General features: G+C 38.3%; 1 protein-coding gene and 1 non-coding gene across 4 annotated transcripts in view; one reads left to right on the top strand and one right to left on the bottom strand.

Annotated features, from left to right (window-relative positions):
- The window catches only part of QC (glutaminyl cyclase), a 414279-nt gene that overhangs the window by 118960 nt on the left and 272455 nt on the right, over positions 1-22864 (top strand). For all 3 annotated transcript variants that reach the window (XM_089391524.1, XM_089391522.1, XM_089391523.1), the window contains exon 3: positions 8077-8112. In XM_089391524.1, coding sequence (XP_089247650.1) covers positions 8077-8112 — 36 coding nt within the window. The remainder of the gene's footprint in view (positions 1-8076; positions 8113-22864) is intronic.
- On the bottom strand, positions 7166-7361 carry LOC149211525 (U2 spliceosomal RNA). The gene has a single exon (XR_016251303.1). It is a non-coding gene; the product is annotated as a U2 spliceosomal RNA (small nuclear RNA).

Here is a 22864-nt window from a genome sequence, read left to right as displayed (position 1 = left end):
TCTATCAAATCAATAAAACCTTTTTAGTGCATCTCGTCTCCCGGCCCAACTGTTTGGCAGTTGGCCTTCATCTTTCCTCAGGGTCTACCCCCCTTAGCCGTGGGAGACAGGCTTAAACGGAGAGACCAGGGTTCAGAGTGACAGCCCCCGGTCTGAGCGTTGTCGTGTCAATCCGCGCGACAACACAGTCAACACGATGAGTCAGTTTATGTGTGAGCCTAGGAAGGTTCACTGGGTGGCTGCAAAACACATTTTGCGGCAGTGGATTATGGTCTGGACTACAAGCAGGGGGATGGAGTGAGATTGGCAAGTTATATTGATTCTGATTGGGCAGGTTGTGCTTCTGATAGGAAGAGCACTTTAGGGTGCTGTTTTGGGTTGGGTTCAACAGTAGTGTCATGGTTCAGCTGAAAGCAGCAGTCAGTAGCATTGAGTTCAGCGGAGGCAGAGTATATGGTAGCCAGTCTAGCTAGTTGTGAGGCCATCTGGCTTCGCAAGATGTTGTTTGGCTTATTTGGTCAGCCGTTGAGACCTTCAGTGATTTACTGTGATAATCAGAGTTGCATTAAACTCACAGAGAATCCAGTATTTCATAACAGGTCAAAGCATATAGGGATCAAATATCATTTCATCAGAGACTGTGTTCAAAAGGGCGCTGTAAAGCTTGAGTATATTCCCACTGATGAGCAGGTTGCAGATATTCTTACCAAAGCCTTACCACGGGGCAAGCATGACTACTTCAGAGACAAGATGGGTGTGGTGAGGAACACCTTCCTCGGTAAGAGGGAGTGTTGAAATTTGGTACTGGATGACAGGTGGTTCCCTAAGGCTTTGATCTTTGGCCTAAGGAAAAGTGTCCAAAAGAATTTAATTTTTCTCCTAAAGTGACTTTATAATTTTTATTAAGTCAAATTTAATTTAAAAGTGACTTTAAGTGATAAAGTTACTAAAGTTTACTTTTAAAGTGACTTTAATAAAGTCAATGTAAAATTAGAAAGGAAAAGTGACTATGGAAATAAATAACTAAGTGGGTCTTTATTAAAGTGTGGTGAATTAAAAAATAGAAAGTGAGATTTAAATGAGCATTTAATCTCAGCCCTAGATCTCAATCTATTTCAGCCATTGGATTTAGGGATCACCCAAAAGTCACTTAGGGTTAGATTAAAAGAGGAAAATGAGGAAAATGTCATTCATTCTTTCCTGAGCAGATTGGGAGAAGGAGAGCAAGAGAGTAAGGGAGATTTCTGGACAGGGAGGAGGAGGCAGCATTCCAGCAAGTAGGTACAGCTGAGTTAGCATACAGTGAAAGACAGGTTTTTTGGGCACGATTTTCAAGGAGGCCATACATCAGTTTGCACAGAAATCGAGGAGCAGAAATCTGAGTTTGCTGGCACGATTTTCAAGGAGGCCGTACAACAGTTTTCGGCACAAAAATCAAGGAAATTATACAACAGAATTTTTGGCAGCTTGCACGATTTTTTAGGCAGGCCGTACAACAAAATTTAAGGCTTAAAATTGGCACAGAAATCAAGGACGACGTACAGCATTTATCGCTGTTCAGATTTTGCAGTTTGCAAGTTTTTCCAGTTGGTTGTGAGGCATGGAAATCGAGTTAAGTTGTAAAAGTTTACTTGCTGATTTTTGCTGAATATTTCTCACTGTAAAAAAACGCATTTTTCAGAAATAAGAAGGAGCTCTCGAACTGGTTTTCCCCAAGAGTTGTAGGGGGTTTTTCCAGGGTCACCTTGACCAAAAATTCCTGTGTTTAAATGTGTTAAATGCTGTTTGACTTGCTGATTTTTTATTTTTGCATTTTCCAGCATTCTGTAAAATTTCCAGAATTTGTGTTTTCAGCAAAATTTATTTTTCAGTTGTTGAGTGTATGGATATGGGAAAGGGCATTTAACTATTTTGGAGAAATAAGGTGAAGCTGAAAACTGGGGTGGGAAATGAGAAATTTTTACAGGTTAAGGATCAAAACAATAATTTCCACTTAAAGGTGTCAAAGTGATCCTATGCGGTACTAGCCTAGGGAACACCAAGGCAAAGTTTGATCTTAGGGCTAGGGCTTGGGATATCTCACAATCCCACCGTCATAATTTCTTCAAATTTGGAGGAGACCTTGAGGATACACCAACACAGTAGAGGCTAGGAGATTGAACTTTTTCTATGGCTACTTTGTTGAGAAAGTGATGCCCTAGGTGGCCCAGCGTTGCTAGACCTTGAAAAGAAAGCAAAAAGGTAAAGAAAAAGGTTTAAGGTGATTGTCTTATGGTGGACCAATGCCTAATTCCTTTTGGGGTTATGAAGTCAAGAAGAAATATGAAGGAGGATCTCACTTCTAGCTCAAGGAGACTCTAAGGGAAACTTCGTCCAATGTTAGGGCAGAAAAAGAAAGTGACCTTAAAGTGTTTATACTTCGCTTGCAGATGAAGATGGCCTATCAAGATAACTTCTATCTCTAGGAAAATTAGTTCAACAAACATGGCCCATACATAGAGATATGCTATATAGAAACATAATTCCACAATGAAGTTGTAAATGCATGCAACAATTAGCCCTAAAATAGTGAAAATCCCATGATCAATGTATGTGACAAAGAAATAAATTAGCATCAAAGTTGTACTTACATGTAAGAGAATATATCCAACCATCAATACATTTGCCATTAAAGAAGCTCCAAGATAAGAAAATCCAATCCAAACATCAAAATTCATCCATGCTCCAATTTGTCCTCCAAGAAAGAAATGCAAAATTCTTAAGAGAGAGAATGCTCCAATCCATGTAATGATACAAATGAATTGATGTCTCTCCTATATATACAGTCATTAGGAGTTCGAATTACCTAATTTGAGCCTACATTAGCCCATAATGTGCAAATAATTGTATGTTGGTGACAAGCCCACCAAACTAGCTCATAAATAAAATAATAGGCCTCTCAAGAGGTCAAATAATCAATAATGCATGTTGTTGGGCTCTCTAAGAGGCCTGATGAAGTCTATAAGTGCCAAAATGATGAGTTGGATTTCCAAAAGTTATGGACAAGGTGTTGGCCCCTTGTTCTCCAAATAATAAACATGTGGTGCTCCCCATGGCTGTGAGGGCACACAAGTGACCTCATGGGTCTCCAAGTAAGTCGAAAATGCCTATAGACCATCCGTAAGGGCTCAGATGATGGTGTAAGTGATGCCACATCAACATACAAGTCCTGGGTCATCTGCCAAGTGCATGGTGCAACCTGTGGGGCTAGCTGGGCAAAGGTGAGCCGGGTGCATCTTCCTCGTCCAATAGGTGAATCTTGAGCAACCTCTGAACATCTCTAGGGATCCATGGAGTCCTATCTATTGTTGTGGATGCCCATGGCTCTCAACACACACCCTACATGTGCCAATGTAGCCCTTTGGAGGGTTAGGACCCCATATAGGGAGACCAAACCCAAGATGGAGACCACCTGCAATCCTGCATAAGATCCAATGCGTCCCCTAGCCTTACAGTTCGACAAGTCATCAAGGAAATCAAGTTACAGAGCTTACAAACCATAGACCATAACTTCATAATGTCCTGCCATTCCATAATGGGCTTTGGCAAGTGCTGATTTCTCCAAGTTCCAAATGGGGTTAACCAAGTATCCCATTAGGTGGTTTCTACTTCTAAAGAGGATACTATGTCCAAGGTACATCCTTTAAAAGATGGTGGCATGTGATAAAGAGATGGATGGAGTAGGGAATGAAAAGGGGCAACCTTGGGCCACATGCTGGGGTACAAGGGTAGCTAGTAAAAGGGAAGCCCACACTTGGGTATATAATGTATAAGAGGGAGCAATCGTGGTACATGAGGTGCCTCGACCTTGATTTTTCCACCCTACTTTATATGCCTTTTGCCTTTTTATGATAACTGCTCGAGGCTCAAGGGATAAGAGCATAGTGTGTGAGATATAGCAGTGGATACCCGCTTTTAAGGTAAGGCGATTCATTGCCCACCAAGGGTTGGGATAATCATGGGTTCCTATATGATGAAGGAGGCTCATAGAGGCTGTAGGAATTAGGGTGATGGCCATGATGATGGGGCAGAGCTCATGCATTAGCTTTGTCCACATGCTAAATGTGTTTGTCCTGGCCATATTTTGCGTTTTGTGGTACATTTTCCTGTTGAATGTAGCCAATTATGCTTTTACTTTTCTTTTTAGCTGCATCAACCTCCAGGGCATCATTGCTTTGTCCACATGCTAAATGTGTTTGTCCTGGCCATATTTTGCATTTTGTGGTACATTTTCCTGTTGAATGTAGCCAATTATGCTTTTACTTTTCTTTTTAGCTGCATCAACCTCCAGGGCATCATTCCGGGCCCGACCCAAGGTGTGTGCAAGGGGAAGGGGAGAGCTAGCCCTATGTGGACCCAGTGAAGGAATGTGAACCCAAGTGGGAGAAATGATGAATGGGGTTATAATGAGTGGGAAGGGGGCAATATATGTGGATGAGGGAGCGAGATCGCGCAACCAAAATGAGGGTTTCCCATGCAATACCATCCCTAAAGCCAAATGGTCATTAAAAGAGATTCGACGGAACTAGAATCCAAGGTTGGTGTCCAAAAGGGGTCTGGGGGACAAGAGCACAGACCTAGCCCATTCTTTCCGTCGAATCCCCCCATTAATCCATGCCCATAAGTGTCTTTGATAACCAAACTACAATACTCAATTACCTAATGACAAGGTATACCTTTAGGTTTTGGAGGCCCGCCTTCAAACATACGATCATGGCGGATGGGTGAGGGACCACATGCCTGGCTCAAGTGGTGGAGAAATAGCACAACGAGCTAGTTGGTGGCTGCAAGGGGTTGCTGGCTGAGGACCATATTGGAGAATTTTTTTTCTCCTAGGGATATCACCCACAAAATGGTGGGTAACAAGACACATAAATGACATTTTTGATGGAATACCCAACCTATGTTAACTCTCATAGATGATTACATGATTCAAAATACAAAATTATCCTTTGTAAATGAGGTTGTACATCCAAGATTCGAAAATCAACCTTTATACACGAGGCTTTACATCCAAAATCAACCTTTATATGTGGCTATGAAATATAACATGAGGTAATGACAAATACAATTACATATTTTATAATCCTAATCCTCATCTTCATTACCCAAAATAGAACAAGTTGCTTTTTTAGCAGAACTAAAGCATGGATAGATTAGAGATAAATTAGTTTTTGGAGTGATTAGAGATAAAATAATGTTATATTAAATTTATTTTGGCTGTAAAAGGCCCCTAGAGCCTTCTTGGGTGCTTGAGTGAGCCTACAAAAGGAACAAAGTGATAGAAATGGAGCAAAATTGGGCGGAAATGGGGCAGATTTGGGTTGAAACGCTACCAAAACAGTTCGATAGTGTTTCTAGATTAGGAAACGCCACCCAAGGCATTTCAACCACAATTTGGTCACGTTTCGGTGGCGTTTCAACGTTTCGGGGAGTTTGGGTACGGGTATGCCACCTTGGGGGACGTTTCCTACAACATAGGTATAAGCATATAAGTTATAACATAGCACTAACCATTTTCCTTTAGAGATGACACACCCACCACTGAGATAGTGGTCAGTAATGTTGAGAAATGAAGGGCAATTTTAAATATTCGATTTCTGTTAACTGTGATAACTGCTTGTGATATTATTTCTTTAGATTTTGCTCCTTATTGTTTACATGAATTATTATCATCAACTAGCTATCAAAAACAAGAAGATCAAGATGCACAGAAACACAAGATATTGGCACCATTCCAGGGCAAAAACCTCTCCAAACAGTGAGAGGAAAAACCCTTTTAACTCTTTCTTATAGAATCTTTATTGAGAAATTACATGACCCGAACATTGACTCAATAATACCTTCAACATCAGATGACAATACCTCCAACCATGTACCCAAGCATTATGTATCTTTCTGCAATTCTGAACAGTATATCAGATCTGTAGCAAGAGTATGACAGACAGTAATGATGGTCTCGGATAGGCTCTTCTAGCCTCTTTTTATCTTCGCTCTTCATGTAGATCCATCACACACACAACAACCTCTTGATCTGAGATTTGGTGATGTCAACGGAATGACAGTTATAGGGCTGTGAAGACAAAATCTTCCGCTTTAGGATGTAGATCCATGTGATGGGAGAGATAGGGCTCTTCTAGCCCTTTGATGACTTTGATCTCTCTTGCACTGACTTCCTTATGCAAATTGTAGCTAGATTGGATCTATAACCCAACAATATACCCATATGACATGATGCCCCAGATCAGATTAGATAGCCGCACTTGAGAGCATGTTTGGTGATGAACTCAGATGAGGGAACATACATCCTCATTGACTGCGGCTACCCTTCTTCTTCGACCCTTTCACTTTGCTATCCTTCATGTAATGAGTGAGGATTATTGTGTTGTGAGAAGGTGCCAACGTAGCCTTTATATAGGCTTGCCTCATCACCTCTAAGCCAACATGATCCTAGATTAGGCCGACATAATGAGAGCCTTCCAGAATTGTCCAAATGATTTATTTTAAGTGGTTTCTTTCCATCAAATCCGGGGGTACATGTTGGAGTATTTCATTGATGATCTAGAAGGATTTTTGACATACAACAATTACATTTACACGTGTAAGAATACATGCTTGTCTTTCTTTTATATGACTCATCCTAAGTCTCTTCAATTGGAGCCATAGCTAGACCAAGACAAAAATAAAACGATTTTTTCTTGATACCAAATTACATTGTTACAATATTTTACATGATGAAGACCGAACATAGTTACACTATTTTCAACAAGTAATACCATAAGGGTGATGTTGGGGAAGTTGCGTGGATCCATAAAATAACCCTCAACTGCATTTGAAAATGGAATCATGTGTGTCATCAAGAAACACTTGCTAAGTGCAACTGAAAAATGCTGAAGAGTCTCATGTAACATGAGGAGTAACACATGCTTTCCATACATGATGTATTGGTAGTTGCATTAACGAACTTTTAGACACTTGTGAAAACTAAGAATGTATTTCACTCTTTTTATTTTGAACTTTTTTGTACATCTTTATACTTGAGAGAGTAGCTCCATATGTATATCATCTAGATGTATTTGTATATAGACTAGTTTTCAGAAGTGAATATAAGTTTATTTTCGAGTCTTATCTATGCGCTAGACTGGTGCTATAGTGCAACGCACAAGCAATGCCCGAGATCCCCAATAACAAGCTATTGTGAGTGGGTCCTCCCCCTAGAAAACACATTTAATATCATGTGGTTCTATGAACCACGAATCAGATATTAAACTGATAAGAACAAATACCACACTTGATCTTAGCCAAAAGGCTGAGAAAGATATCTTTTTGGAGTCGTATCTATGACTAATGAATAATAGAATTTCTAGGGGGGTTCATGATTTTTTTTGTCCAAAAGTCCAATTGCATAGATGGTTTCTTTCCTATATTTGAATTTCATAATCAAAAGTTAAATAAGAAAAGTTATTTCATAATTCTGCAGTTATTGATTGATTTTGGTGCATGTTCTCTAATAACTTTTATATATTTTTGTTTACTAAGATGCATCACACACACACACACAGAGGAGTAATGGCCTTTTGACCTTATTCTTAACTTTATACAAGAGTAATGACCTCTTAACTTATTTGTGATTGTTAATATCATATGTGCAGTCTTTAGTTCGGGAGGTGCACTGAAAGGGGGTTCATGATTTTTTTTGTCCAAAAGTTCAATTGCATAGATGGTTTCTTTTCTTTATTTGAATTTCATAATCAAAAGCTAAATAATAAAAGTTCTTTCATAATTCCGCAGTTATTGATTGATTTTGGTGCATGTTCTCTAATAAATTTTATATATCTTTGTTTACTAAGATGCATCATATATATATATATATATATATATATATATATATATATATATATATATATATATATATATATATATATATATATAGACACACACATACACAGGAGTAATGACCTCTTGACCTTATTCTTAACTTTATACAAGAGTAATGACCTCTTAACTTATTTGTGATTGTTAATATCATATGTGCAGTCTTCAGTTCGGGAGGTGCACCTTCAAACTGGAAAGGTATTGATGCTTTTATTCATTTGTCTATATTTTATATTGAACATGATGATCTATTTCCTGGGTTGTAAGTGTAGTCATTTCAATGCATTTTTATTTTTATTTTGGACCATTGACACAGGTAAATATTTTTAGACGTTCTTTTTAGTTCTTTAATGTGTATTACTTTTGTACTTACAATAAACATAAATATAAAAAGTAAAAATAACAATGATAACTAATGAAAAGACACATCCCGATGAAAGGAAATGTCTTAACTAAAGGACAACTTTTAGTGAAAAAACTAATTAGGTATATATTACCGGACCCCTCATTGTATTCTATCATCATTTGTCATAGTTTATGCGGTCTAATATTTTAAATTTTAATCTAGATGGATTCCTTTGTTATTCCATTTATTTTGGATGTTCATCATATGAACCAAATTGGTTCCTTTCATTTTGTATCAGAGCAAAGTTTAATCCCAACCTTTGGCGATCAGACCAAGGTTACTTGGGAGTGTGAGTCGGAGCGACATTTTCAAAAGCTCCCAGTTCGGGAGCGAATCGGGGAGCAATTTTTATATAATATATTTTTTTATTATCTTTTGATGCATATATGCCAACAAAAGCATGTAGAATGATGAATTAGATATAAAAGGCATAAAAACATAGATTGAACCATATAACGTCAATCATCTAGAAGTTATAATCGTCATCAATGTAACAGCCCCGAAATAACAACACATAATTAATTAGATTAATCAAGCGATTTATAATCAACAAGCACTTTATCAACTAGTTAACATTAAATTACAAAAATATGAGTGAAGAGAGACAACTTACCTGTGGAATGCTAGTTGAATTTTACTACCTGCAACAAAGTCTTGGGGACGACTCTCCACCCAACCGTAGGCTCAGTTGCACAAAATCTTGCTACAACTGGCCACCCCCGAGCCCTCAATCAATGTACTACTGCCAGGGAATCCTTTGTCTCACAACACTATTCTCCCAAGAGAATGGATGGTGGAATCATGGAATGATGGAATGCCTCTCATCTTCCTCCCCATCTATTAAATAGAGCAAACATTGGAAGGGGAACCACATGCACACACTCCATGTGTCAACATGCAACTTTATTAGCTTTCTTGTTTTATTATTTTGTTTTTACTTTTTGATAGCTTCACTGATTTTTTACTGCTTTTTTGTTTTATTTCTTTTGTTTTTACTTTTTGATAGCTTTACTGATTTTTACTAATTTTTTGTTTATTCTTATTTATATTTATTTAGAGCATGTAATTAATTTATTATTTATTTACTATTACTAATTTTTTATTTATTGTTTATTATTTATTTAATATTATATTATATTATTTATTATTTATTATTTTTATAATTTATTATTTTTATTATTTATTATTTATTATTGAGGGACATTACATACTCCCCCACTTTAAGGAACTTCGTCCTGAAGTTAAGTTTTTATTTTTATTTTTATTATTTATTATTAAGGGACATTACATTTATTTTGTTATTTATTATTTCACGTAACAATCCCGACACCCTCTGTTCAACTAGTATAACTAGCAAACATCGAATGTTTCACAACACTCGGGAAATCCCAAGGAATCTCTGTCCTTTTTCCCACTTTTGGAAGGGGAACCACATACACACACTCCATGTGTCAACATGCAACTTTACTGCTTTCTTGTTTTATTCTTTTGTTTTTATTTTTTGATAGTTTTACTGATTTTTTTACTGCTTTCTTGTTTTATTTCTTTTGTTTTTACTTTTTGATAGCTTTACTAATTTTTACTATTTTTCTGTTTATTCTTATTTATATTTATTTAGAGCATGTAATTAATTTATTATTATTTATTATTTATTTACTATTACTATTTTTTTATTTAATATTATATTATATTATTTATTATTTATTATTGAGGGACATTACATACTCTCCCACTTTAAGGAACTTCGTCCTGAAGTTAAGTTTTTATTTTTATTTTTATTATTTATTATTTATTATTAAGGGACATTACATTTATTTTGTTATTTATTACTTCATGTAACAATCCCGACACTCTTTGTTGAACTAGTATAACCAACAGACATCAAAAACTTCACAACACCCGAGAAATCCCAAGGAATCTCTGTCATTTTTCCCACTTTCGGAATCAGGCATAAGCCTCCTCGGTCTGTATCCTAGTCCAAGGCTGGCCCCAAGGCTCGCGCCTAACTCAGACCTCATTTGCCCCCAAGGCCCCAAGGCAGGCATCCGGTACAGTGCTCAATGTCTCTGGGCATCTCGCAAGGTTGGCCCACTCCCTCCACAACTCACTAAGGCGCACAACCCCAGGCATCAAAGTCCTTACACCCCTACCAGACTTTGGCATCCCAATATAATACTAGGCACCTAGCCTTCAATATTAAGCACTTGGCCTCCTCAAGATGGTCCCATAGCCCTCAAGAGCTATCCATCAAGAGCTATACAAGACAAAGGAACCACTGGCATATGTAGTGTTGATTAAGTTTGTCCCCAACCCATATGGTGTTACATATTCTCCCTCACAGGTATGGGCTCCTACGAGATCATCAAATAAACCAGCCCTCTCGGCCCATTTGTGATTTCCTATCAATCACCACATCTCAACATGCAACCAATGCATTAGCTATACCATCATAGTATCATAGAAAATAATCCACATGCCAAGTCTTGCATGTCATCATGAGAACATTCATCATTGTTAATCGCAACATTATGAATAATAACGAACTGCATGCTCATGCATGTCATAAATTTGTATGCAACTATCACATGCTTCACCTCATGAAATACCATCATAAGTTATAACATCAACATATTTGCATCAAAGACATATCATGACTTCACATAATAAATGAACCACATGTCAATAAACCTCATACTATAGCATCATAATTCCTATGCCACATTATGCATATCATATCCATCATGAGTATTCAACATTAAATACCTATCATCACGTAGTAAATGGATATGTCAATATACCTCGACATAACATCATAATGCCTATGCATATCATAATCATCATAATTATACATGATCACTATTGTAATAATTATATAAATATGAACCACATGTGCATGATTACCCTCATACCATCATATCATGAAACATCATCAATATGAGGACCATCAAATATAGAATAATACACTATAAGCATTCTTATCATGATTCATCAGAAAAATCAATTTCATTTGCTCGTATAAACATTTTATACCAACTATGAACTAAGATTATTCAACATCCATCCAGGATATATGTTATCTCATTAGTGCTATTAGTGTCATGTTTTCATCAAGATACCAATTACTTTTAGATAATCCTTTCCTGTTCTTTATATTAGGAAGTTGACTATTTACACTGTAGGTATACTCATCTAACTACATCGTTAAATTTCACATGAGCCTCATCATCTTGAGTCTTAATCTCTCGTCACATATTCTTCCTTCCCCAAGGAAATTCTGGTGAAATTCATTGTTAAGATATTACTAGTTATACAATCATTATTTAAATCATCTATCTCAAAATTAAAATCCCTTGGTTTTACATCCATTTACCCTTTGGCTTACGGATTCCAATATCGCTATATGCAATTGCATATAAACACTAGGTCATCATGATTTAATTTTATATCATGCTTAATTTACTTGCATGAGGGTTTGTTGATCCGTGTTGACTTATACATACATCATTTAACAATTATCATTTTCATCCACAAAAAATATTTTCTTATCTCGTCAAGTTCCTATCTCCATACCACTTGATTGCTTTATGATGAAATTTCTCATTTCCCACCCCGGTTTTCAGTTTCACCTTATTTCTCCCATATAGTTAAATGCCCTTTCCCATATCCATACATTCAACAACTGGAAAAATAAATTTTTGTTGAAAACACAAATTCTGGAAATTTACAGAATGCTGGAAAATGCAAAAATAAAAAATCAGCAGGTACAAACAGCCATTTAACACATTTGAACATAGTGATTTTTGGTCAATGTGACCTTGGAAAAACCCCTACAACTCTTGGGGAAAACCAGTTCGAGAGCTCCTTATTTCTGAAAAAATGCCTTTTTACAATGAGAAATATTAAGAAAAAATTAGCAAGCAAATTTTACAACTTATCTCGATTTTCGTGCCACACAACCAACTGGAAAACTGTTGTACGACTGCTGTACGGATTGTATGGACTGCTGTACGGACCTCTATTTCTGTGCAGAAAATCAGCTGTACAACCCTCGATTTCTGTGCAGAAAATCTGCTGTACGGCCGTCGATTTCTATGTAGAAAATCTGTTGTACGGTCCTCGATTTCTGTGCTCAACTGCTGTACGGTTTTCCTGGAAAATCGTGCCCAACTGCTCTACGGCCTCTAAAAATAAACTGCTGTAAACTGCCTTGGAATGTGTGCCAAGCTGCTGCCTCCTCCTCCTGCTCAGAAATCTCCCTTGCTCTCTTGCTCTCTCTCTCAATCTGCTCATGAAAGAATGAATGACCTTTTCCTCCTTTTCCTCCCTTAATCTAACCCTAAGTGACTTTTGGGTGATCCCTAAATCCAATGGCTGAAATAGATTGAGGTCTAGGGCTGAGATTAAATGCTCATTTAAATCTCACTTTTTATTTTTTAATTCACCCCACTTTAATAAAGACCCACTTAGTCATTTATTTCCAAAGTCACTTTTCCTTTCTAATTTTACATTGACTTTAATAGTCACTTTAAAATTAGACTTTAGTAACTTTATCACTTAAAGTCACTTTTAAATTAGATTTGACTTTATAAAAATTATAAAGTCACTTTAGGAGAAAAATTAAATTCTTTTGGACACTTTTCCTTAGGTCAAAGATCAAAGCCTTAGGGAACCACCTGTCCTCCGGTACCAAATTTCAATACTCCCTCTTACCGAGGAAGGTGTTCCTCACCACACCCATCTTGTCTCTGAAGTAGTCATGCTTGCCCCGTGGTAAGGCTTTGGTAAGAATATCTGCAACCTGCTCATCAGTGGGAATATACTCAAGCTTCACAGCGCCCTTTTGAACACAGTGTTTGATGAAATGATATTTGATCCTGCTATGCTTTGACCTGTCATGAAATACTGGATTCTCCGTGAGTTTAATGCAACTCTTATTATCACAGTAAATCACTGAAGGTCTCAACGGCTGACCAAATAAGCCAAACAACATCTTGCGAAGCCAGATGACCTCACAACTAGCTAGACTGGCTACCATATACTCTGCTTCCGCTGAACTCAATGCTACTGACTGCTGCTTCCGGCTGAACCATGACACTACTGCTGAACCCAACCCAAAATAGCACCCTGAAGTGCTCTTCCAATCAGAAGCACAACCTGTCCAATCAAAATCAGTATAACTTGCCAATCTCACTCCATCCCCCTGCCTATAGTCTAGACCATAATCCACTGCCCCTGCAAGTATTGCAAAATGTGTTTTGCAGCGACCCAGTGAAGCTTCCTAGGCTCACACATAAACTGACTCATCGTGTTGACCAAATACATCAAGGAACCAATCAGCTGCCTGTACAATGTGGGATCCACCAGCTCGGAATCCGAAGCATGAAGCTTCTTCCAGTTGGTGATCATCGGTGTTGACATGGGTCTACAATCCTCCATGTGGAATTTGCCAAGGATGTCCACAATATACTTCCCCTGCCCCAGGAAGAAATGCCCCTCCTGCCACACCTCCAAACCCAAAAAGTAATGCATCAAGTCGATGTCCTTCATCTCAAACTCCGCCGCAAGATCTCTCTTGCAGTGCTCTATGAGTCTCTCTGCACCTGTAATGACCAAGTCATCCACATACAGCACCAGAATGAGAGGCTCCTCACCTATCACAATAAAGTAAAGGTTCGGATCTGCCTCACTCTTTGTGAAACCCATCCCCTGCAAGTATGTATCTATCCTGGAGTACCAAGCTCTGGGAGCTTGCTTCAGGCCATAAAGGGCCTTCTTCAGTCTGCACACATGGGACTCCTTCCCATGCACCTCAAAGCCCTGTGGCTGCTCAATGTACACCTCCTCCTGTATGAAGCCATTGAGAAATGCAGTCTTCACATCCATCTGGTGGATCTTCCAACCCATCTCTGCTGCTATCGATATAATGGAGCGGATCGAAGTATATTGAGCCACGGGAGCGAAGGTCTCCTCATAATCAACTCCCTCTACCTGGGAGAACCCTCTAGCCACAAACCTCGCTTTGAATTTCTGAATGTTGCCATCTGCAACATGCTTTACCTTGTAAAGCCATCTGGAAGTAACCACGGATTTGCCCTCAGGCCTCGGCACCACCTCCCAAACATCATTCTTCATGATAGAAGAATACTCCTCTTGCATGGCCTCTCTCCAGACCTGCTGGCTAGCTGCCTCCTCATAGCTAGAAGGCTCAGAGTCAAGTATGCTGGTAACCATTGCCATATAGCTAAAAAACCTCTCAGGTGGTCTACTCTCTCTGACCGGCCTCTTAGGCTCAGCAACATATGTGGCATCTCTCAAGGTGTCCTGAAGCCACTTGGGCTTCCTCTTCCTTGAGTGCACTTCTCCCATAGGAGAATGAATCTCCTCCTCCCCATCATCATCAGGAGCCTGAACTCCTGACTGTCTGTCTGCTGTCCTCCTGCCTGCACCTGAACCTGTAGAAGCTGAGGTACCGTGTGAACTGTCCATCAGTGGACTCCCTAGTGAACTGCTCTACATGCTGCCCGGAGCACTACCCCTTTGGCTCGGCGAGCCACTGCTCACTGACGGACCTGACATCCTCATAGATGTACCTCCAGATCCTCCTGATCCTTGCCCACTGGATCCCTGCGACTGATTCAACTGCTGCTGAGGGTCTGGCTGATCCAGATACTCTAACTCTAGTGACCTCCTAAAGGCCCTGTCGTCCTCGAACTTCACATCCCGTCTGACAGCAACTTTCCTCTGTGCAGGAATGTAAATCCGAAAGGCCTTTGAGGTCTCACTGTAGCCCACAAAGATACCCTTCTCTGCGGTGGGCTCTAGTTTGGTCCTCTTCTCCTTGGGTATGTAGGAGTATGTAATGCACACAAAGATACGAAGATGACCAATATCAGGCTTCTTGCCAGAAAAAGCCTCCTTCAGAGTCATGTGCCCCAAGGCACGATGCAGACTCCTATTCTGCAAATAAACAGTTGTGTTGCAGGCCTCTGCCCACAAGAACAATGGAAACCCCTGATCATGTAACATGGCTTTGGCAGCCCCTACGATGGATCTGTTCTTCCTCTCCGCAACCCCGTTCTGCTGGGGGTTGTAAGGAACAGTGAACTCCCTCCTAATGCCTGCCTTCGCACAATAGTCAACAAACTCTCCAAGGGTGTACTCTCCCCCATTGTCCGACCTTAGGGACTTGATCTTCCGACCTGTCTGTGTCTCCACAAGAGCTGTAAACTCCTGAAACCGCTTGAAGACCTCACTCTTGGTCTTCAAGAAATAAATCCAGGTCCTCCTGGAGTGATCATCAATGAATAAAACATAGTACTCATATCCACTCAAGGAAACATGAGACATCTGACCGCTCACATCGGAATGAATCAAATCAAGTATCCCAGTCGCTCTGCTGTCACTGCTAGGAAAAGGGGATTTGGCAAACTTGCCCATCGCACATCCTCTACAAGTATCAAAGTGATCAGTACTGAAATCTGGCACACCTATAGTGATCTCCCGCAATGTCCTCAAGGCTCCATGATACATATGCCCCATCCTGCGGTGCCAAATCTCACACAGCTCAGAACTGCTAGCTCTGCTGTCGGTACTACTGCTCAATGCCAAAAGCGACTGGAATGCAAACTTGTACACCTTTGCATGACGTACACCTATCACTCTAGCTAAATCAGCTGGAGTGCCCCTTGGATACATCAACACTTGTCCTCCCCTGAACAGTACCTCATATCCTCTGTCCTCCAAAGCTGAGACGGATATGAGGTTCTTCCTCATCCCTGGCACATAAAGAACATCTGACACCTTCAAGGGAGGTTTGGACTCCCTCTGAAATGTCAGTGTCCCCACACCGACTGCTTTAACAACTCTGTCATCACCGAGTACTACCTCTATATCAGTGCCACTCTCTGAAAGCTCTGAGAAGTACTCACGGACTCCTGTCATGTGACGTGAAGCCCCACTATCCACATACCAGATACTCGAAGATGCTCCGCTAATCGAGGGAAAAGCATGCTCCCTCTGAACCTGTGTGGCAGGTGATCCTGCACTAGAGGACTCATACGCAATGAACCCAAACTCTCGTTCAAAACGAATTGCAAAGTCCTCAACCTCTGCTGAAGCTGCCATGCTCTGGTTCTTCCCCTTCTTCTTCTTCTTCGGACACACAACTGCATAGTGTCCCATCTTTTGACAATTCCAACACTTTACCTTGGAATAGTCCTTCTGTGTGTTACCTTGTTTACCTTTACCTTTGCCTTTGCCCCCACCATTACTTGTGGAAGCCTGCTTCTTCCCTTTGCCTTTCTTGCCTTCTGCCGACAGTGCTACATCCTCATCCTGCTCAACTGGCTTGGCTGACCCACGCTGACCTTTCCTGATCTCTGTCTGAATGCAATCATCCCAAAACCTCTCCCATGTGGGAAGGGTCTCACGTGCACAAACCCCATCAGCAAAGTTCATCCATGAACGGGGGAGGCCATTCACTACAATCCGCACCAACTCAGTGGGTGGAATGTCCTCTCCAATTGCTGCCAACTCATCTCTCACATTAGTAATCTTTGTGAGATATCCAGCTGCACTATCATTACCCATCTTAATGGTCTTCAACTTCTCCTTCAGGACCATTTTCTGGTTCTCATTGGTACTCTGGTAGAGATTGGACAATGTTGTCCACATCTCATGGGCATTTCTCTTTCCTCTCACATGAGGAATGCAATGGTCTTTGACTCCGTCTAGAATCAGTCTCTTACCCTTGTTGTTCTTTTTATTATACTCAGCCAACTGAGTAGCATCAGTAGGCACAACAACAGGGTTCTGTGTGGTATGCACCATGATGTCCCAGACTTCTGCCTCCTCAAAGATACTCTGCATTCTCTCCTTCCAAACGCTATAATTTGTATGCCCATCCAGCCTATCCTCCATCCTCAATTCCAATGACATCCTGCTATCCTAAAAACTGAAAAATAGCATTGCTGTAGTAAAGATAAAACTGCTGTTTGTGAAAAATCAGCTTGCTGGAATTTTCTTAGTGAAAAAAACAGCAGGTTGTAATTTTCCTCCTCGTTGTCCCAAACTGCACTTCAGCACTCAAGCTCTGATACCATGATGAAATTTCTCATTTCCCACCCCGGTTTTCAGTTTCACCTTATTTCTCCCATATAGTTAAATGCCTTTTTCCCATATCCATACATTCAACAACTGAAAAAATAAATTTTTGCTGAAAACACAAATTCTGGAAATTTTACAGAATGTTGGAAAATGCAGAAATAAAAATCAGCAGGTACAAACAACCATTTAACACATTTGAACACAGTGATTTTTGGTCAATGTGACCCTGGAAAAACCCCCTACAACTCTTGGGGAAAACCAGTTCGAGAGCTCCTTATTTCTGAAAAAATGTCTTTTTACAGTGAGAAATATTCAGCAAAAATCAGCAAGCAAATTTTACAACTTATCTCGATTTTCGTGCCACACAACCAACTGGAAAACTGCTGTACGACTGCTGTACGGACCTCGATTTCTGTGCAGAAAATCAGCTGTACGGCCCTCGATTTCTGTGCAGAAAATCTGCTGTACGGTCCTCGATTTCTGTGCCCAACTGCTGTATGGTTTTCCTAGAAAATCGTGCCCAACTGCTGTACGGCCTCCACAAATAAACCACTGTAAATTGCCTTGGAATGTGTGCCAAGTTGCTGCCTCCTTCTCCTCCTGCTCAGAAATCTCCCTTGCTCTCTTTTTCTCTCTCTCTCTCAATCTGCTCATGAAAGAATGAATGACCTTTTCCTCTTTTTCCTCCCTTAATCTAACCCTAAGTGACTTTTGGGTGATCCCTAAATCCAATGGCTGAAATAGATTGAGATCTAGGGCTGAGATTAAATGCTCATTTAAATCTCACTTTTTATTTTTTAATTCACCCGACTTTAATAAAGACCCACTTAGTCATTTATTTCCAAAGTCATTTTTCCTTTCTAATTTTACATTGACTTTAATAAAGTCACTTGAAATTAGAGTTCAGTAACTTTATCACTTAAAGTCACTTTTAAATTTGATTTGACTTTATAAAAATTATAAAGTCACTTTAGGAGAAAAATTAAATTCTTTTGGACACTTTTCCTTAGGCCAAAGATCAAAGCCTTAGGGAACCACCTGTCCTCCGGTACCAAATTTCAACACTTTATCGTAAATTTACCCTTCTTCAAGTTGGACAAGAGATTCTTGCTCATTAAATAGTATCTTTATTTTAGATTTTGAAACAGTTGGAAACACTACTACCATCATTGTCCATGAAGAATTTAAATGTGTGGTGTTCTGTGGAAACAACCTCTTTTAACGCTATGAGAACAAAACTTGATAAGTTTCTCTATGTGAAGTCCTACTCATGAAACAATGAGTGCAAATCAGTGAAGTACAATCTCTATTAATTGACTCTCACTTCTTTTGTCAATATGTACACAATCCTTCTCAAGGTATCCTTATAAGATTTCTAGCAACATTTCTTTCCTATACTTCAACTATTATTATTATTTAAACCTTTAAACATCTTCCTCGTTTATCATCACTGGTCATTATGAAAATTCTCAACTTCATATCTTCACACTTTTAAACTATGTAGATCATCACTATGACCATTACCAATCATGTTTCTTGGTCCACTCATCAATACCCTTAAAAGAACTTTCTTCTTGATAGAACATCCCTTCATTTCCTCCTACCCGATATTCATAGATATATTTTTATTTTTTTCCTAGTCTTAATTTCCTAATATTCCATGTCTACTAGCTTCAAAAATGGAAACTTCTTCACTTCATTCTATTTTATTAAATTGACTTTAATTTCTCACCTCCAGTCATTGTGGTTTCTTTTCCTCCTCTCTTAGAAGCATAGCATTGATACACTTTGGAAATGTTGTTACTATTCCCCAACTTGGGTAATACCCTATAAATAAATTCATTAAGATGGCTACCAAATGTAATCCGCTTATCATTTCTTGTTTTAAGACATCAACATAATAAAATTGCCTGATCATACATCTTGTTATCCATAATTCATGCATATAGTTAGTCACCTATGGAAACTTTACAATGTGGCTCTCCCATTAGAGGGAAAAACTATTATAGATGTTGTCATGCACACAACTTATCTCCTCCAATTGATCAATTTTATTATGGATTTAATTCTTTAATCTATGTCATCATACTTTCGAGGTTCCTTCAAAATGACCTTCATTATTACCGTGATTATTCAACTTCATTAGTTGATTGCCAATATTTTCTTTTTTATGTGCATCATCCTTAGATAGACCTTATAGTGATACCTTTAGAGTACCAAGTTATGATTATACCAAACTCTTCCATTATGTTCTAAAATAGGTTGCCTCTTCTTATTGATTTCTTACCCTTGTTGTGACACTTCCTCTCAACCACCTTAAGTATCTATCTAGCACCTTTTTTTTTTTTTGTTCATCTGATCCAAGTTGGCCATAATCACATGAGCTATCATTAGTTATCATCATTAGAAAATTTGCAAGTTTCTCCTTTCCATTTCTCCTTAGACAACTTTATCCAATATATGCAATTAACCTTGAATCACGAAACCTCATGTAACATTATACTCAACATCATAACAGTTAATTAAACTAAACTGAAATCATAGTGTACAATTTAGATGTATCATAAAGTTTAAACAATAAAACATGCTTTTAGATGCTCCATAAAAGTATCTGTCTTAGCTAAGTAAGCAATCAATCTACTCATTAAAATCCATCAATGTAAATTTTGAAGAATATGATCTACCAGGCATAAGGTAGAGTAGTGTAGAGGCTAAATTAAAAGTAATGTAAAATTCATGCACATATTTCTATGATTGACCATTTCCAATTAAAAAAAGTAACAAAATTCTGAACATGCAACAGTCACAAAAACAAAAGACAACATATTAAAGAAAATAGACAGGGATATTAAAGATATTAAAGAAAACCTAACAATTTCCATAATAAATCCATACTATAATGACTAATCTCATGTAGCTCCAAGCATCCTTTATTAAACTCCAATTTCTTTCCACCTTATAATTAAACTCCAATTTGAGCCATTGTACACTGAGTGGATAATGATCAGATAAGATTTTATTGAGCCACCAAAATATGCTAGAATTGAACCCTTTGACTTAATAATTTGAAATAAAATGACTATATGTAATGAATGAAACAAAATTATAGAACTTCGAATGCTAGTTAAAGGAACATTCAGTGACAACAATGTGAGCAACTGAACCTATGATTTTTAGGTTGGGTAAATTTGATACGCATTCATTATTTCGAACCTCAGAAATCATACTATTGCTGGACTGTATACATTCATTGGTGTGTGCGCTTTTAAATTTAATGCAAAGTGTATATCAGCTGTTCTCGAATATCTCTTTTATGTATGCTTAGTACTGTGCATGTTATTTTAATCACAATTTGGAAGAGAAACACCTACAATACACTATCTACCAATTGTTTTGATATAATACCACAGTGAACCAAACAAGTAAACTCAGATTTCTTTGTGGAAATTTCTAAGATATTCTAAGTGGGTATCTTATGACTATGACTAATATAAATGAGTATTTTTGGGGCTGAACCATTTCTGGGCACAATATATGTTTCATGCTTGTGATTTAAATACTCTATGTTGTTCCTATAGTCATTGTATAACTGTGTTCAAAGAAAATATACCTACAGCAATGCATCTATAAGCTGTTTGACAAAACATCTCATTGAAAAACTCAACAAAACTCAGAAATTACAGTGCGTTTATTGAGCCATTTCCAAGAGGGAATAAGACGAATGTAGATTCGAGCCGAGCTCTCCGGGAATGATCTCATCCGAGAATATCATTTCATGGATGTGGATATGATAATGTGCCAAAATGATCTAAACATGATATAACACTGAATGCTAGGGTATCAAATAATGGTAGATAGGGTATCAAATAATGGTTAAAATTACATAAAGAGCAAAGTCATTGGAACATTGTAAGTCGTTGCCATTATAGGTTGAACGCTTTCTATGTGATTTACTGTGACAATAGTATTGAGAATAAACTCTTGTATGACAGGGTCCAGAATCAAACCTTGACTTTCCTTTCATATACAATATAATTAATCGAGATTCGAACACTTCACCTTTGGTTGCAGGGAAATACCCTGTTTTCGGCAGACGTAGGATAGCTCTCAATGTAATATAGGTATAATGTACTGGAATCTCCTTCTTATGGATAGACAAATCCATAAACTAATGAGTTTGTTACTAATCATCAAACTATTGTTTCCATCATGCAAATGGAGCTATTATCAAAACGAAGCACGTATTTTTAGACAGCAATAAAACAGAGGAAGCTCTGAAATTAGTGTGTTTACTAAATACATGGACAACATTCAAATAGGGCAGCAAGAAGATAGAGTCACAAATCTGAAATAGAATTGAGATGTATTTTCTTTGAATTTGGAGAAATCACCCAGGAATAAAAAATGGTCCTAGTTCAAATTTTGGTTATTTATTTATGTAAACACTGATGCAACCAGATACATAATCCTTTGACAAGCGCTGATGGCAAGTATAATGTTTCAGAAGTCAAATTCTGAGGCAATTTCAAAGTGGTGAAAGTGATTCAAGAATAAAAAAGGCAAAGCTTCCCACTTGCTATCTCAACTCTAAAATCATCATGCAGCTGAAAATTTTCGTTCATACATTTTATCAAATAGTCTGTATGCATCCATCCTGACGGGATAGTCACGGTGATTTCACTAATCTGAAATAATGTCCAAATATAATCCAAATGAAGATATGCCCAGGGATTTGTTATGATTTGTCAATGTTAATGCCCATACCAAGACTCATGCTACAGCTGGCATATTCTTCAGATTTATTAAAATACTCTAAGAAATTCAAAAACTGTTGTGACACATAGTTATGGAACTATAAACTTTTAGGCACAGAAAATAGGCATTCCAGCTTACAAATTTGAGTCTAAACCTGCATATAAAGTGGGCATTCCAGCCTACAAATTTGAGCCTAGCTGTTGAGCAGATGCAAAGTTTTCAAGAACACATTTCGTCAAACGGTTAGCATGCAACGTCAAAATCAGTGATTTTTCCAATTCACGATCAATTGATGTATGAATACAAGATCAAAATTAAGTGAAAGAGGAGATGTCCGCCAGAGAAACCTACAATTTGCTTTTGCAGAGTATGAAACGGAGGAGGTTGCTCAGTATGCTGTAAAGTTGTTTTCGGGATTAGTTAGTCTATACAACAAATCTGTCCGCTTTGCGATTTCTGGTCAAGATAAATCACCACAATCTCAGGCTGCTGTTAGTGCGTCTCCCTCTATAAATATATTTCCTTATTTAAAAAAAATTAGCAAAAATTTGTGATATATACTCGTATTCAAAAACATGTAGACGCAGATTCTTAAACTAAAGATTATAGTGGACTTTTTTTTTTCCTCGTGTTATACAACAATTGAAATTACTGTGGTGGTTCTACACGTCAAGTTTGACTGAA

The sequence above is a fragment of the Pinus tabuliformis genome, chromosome 1_1, assembly GCF_031772625.1.
Source record: "Pinus tabuliformis cultivar Carrire ecotype Pingquan chromosome 1_1, CPIR1, whole genome shotgun sequence".
Lineage (NCBI taxonomy): Eukaryota > Viridiplantae > Streptophyta > Pinopsida > Pinales > Pinaceae > Pinus > Pinus tabuliformis.
Note: the sequence above shows the minus strand (reverse complement) of the source record. Positions and strands in the feature narration are given on the sequence as shown.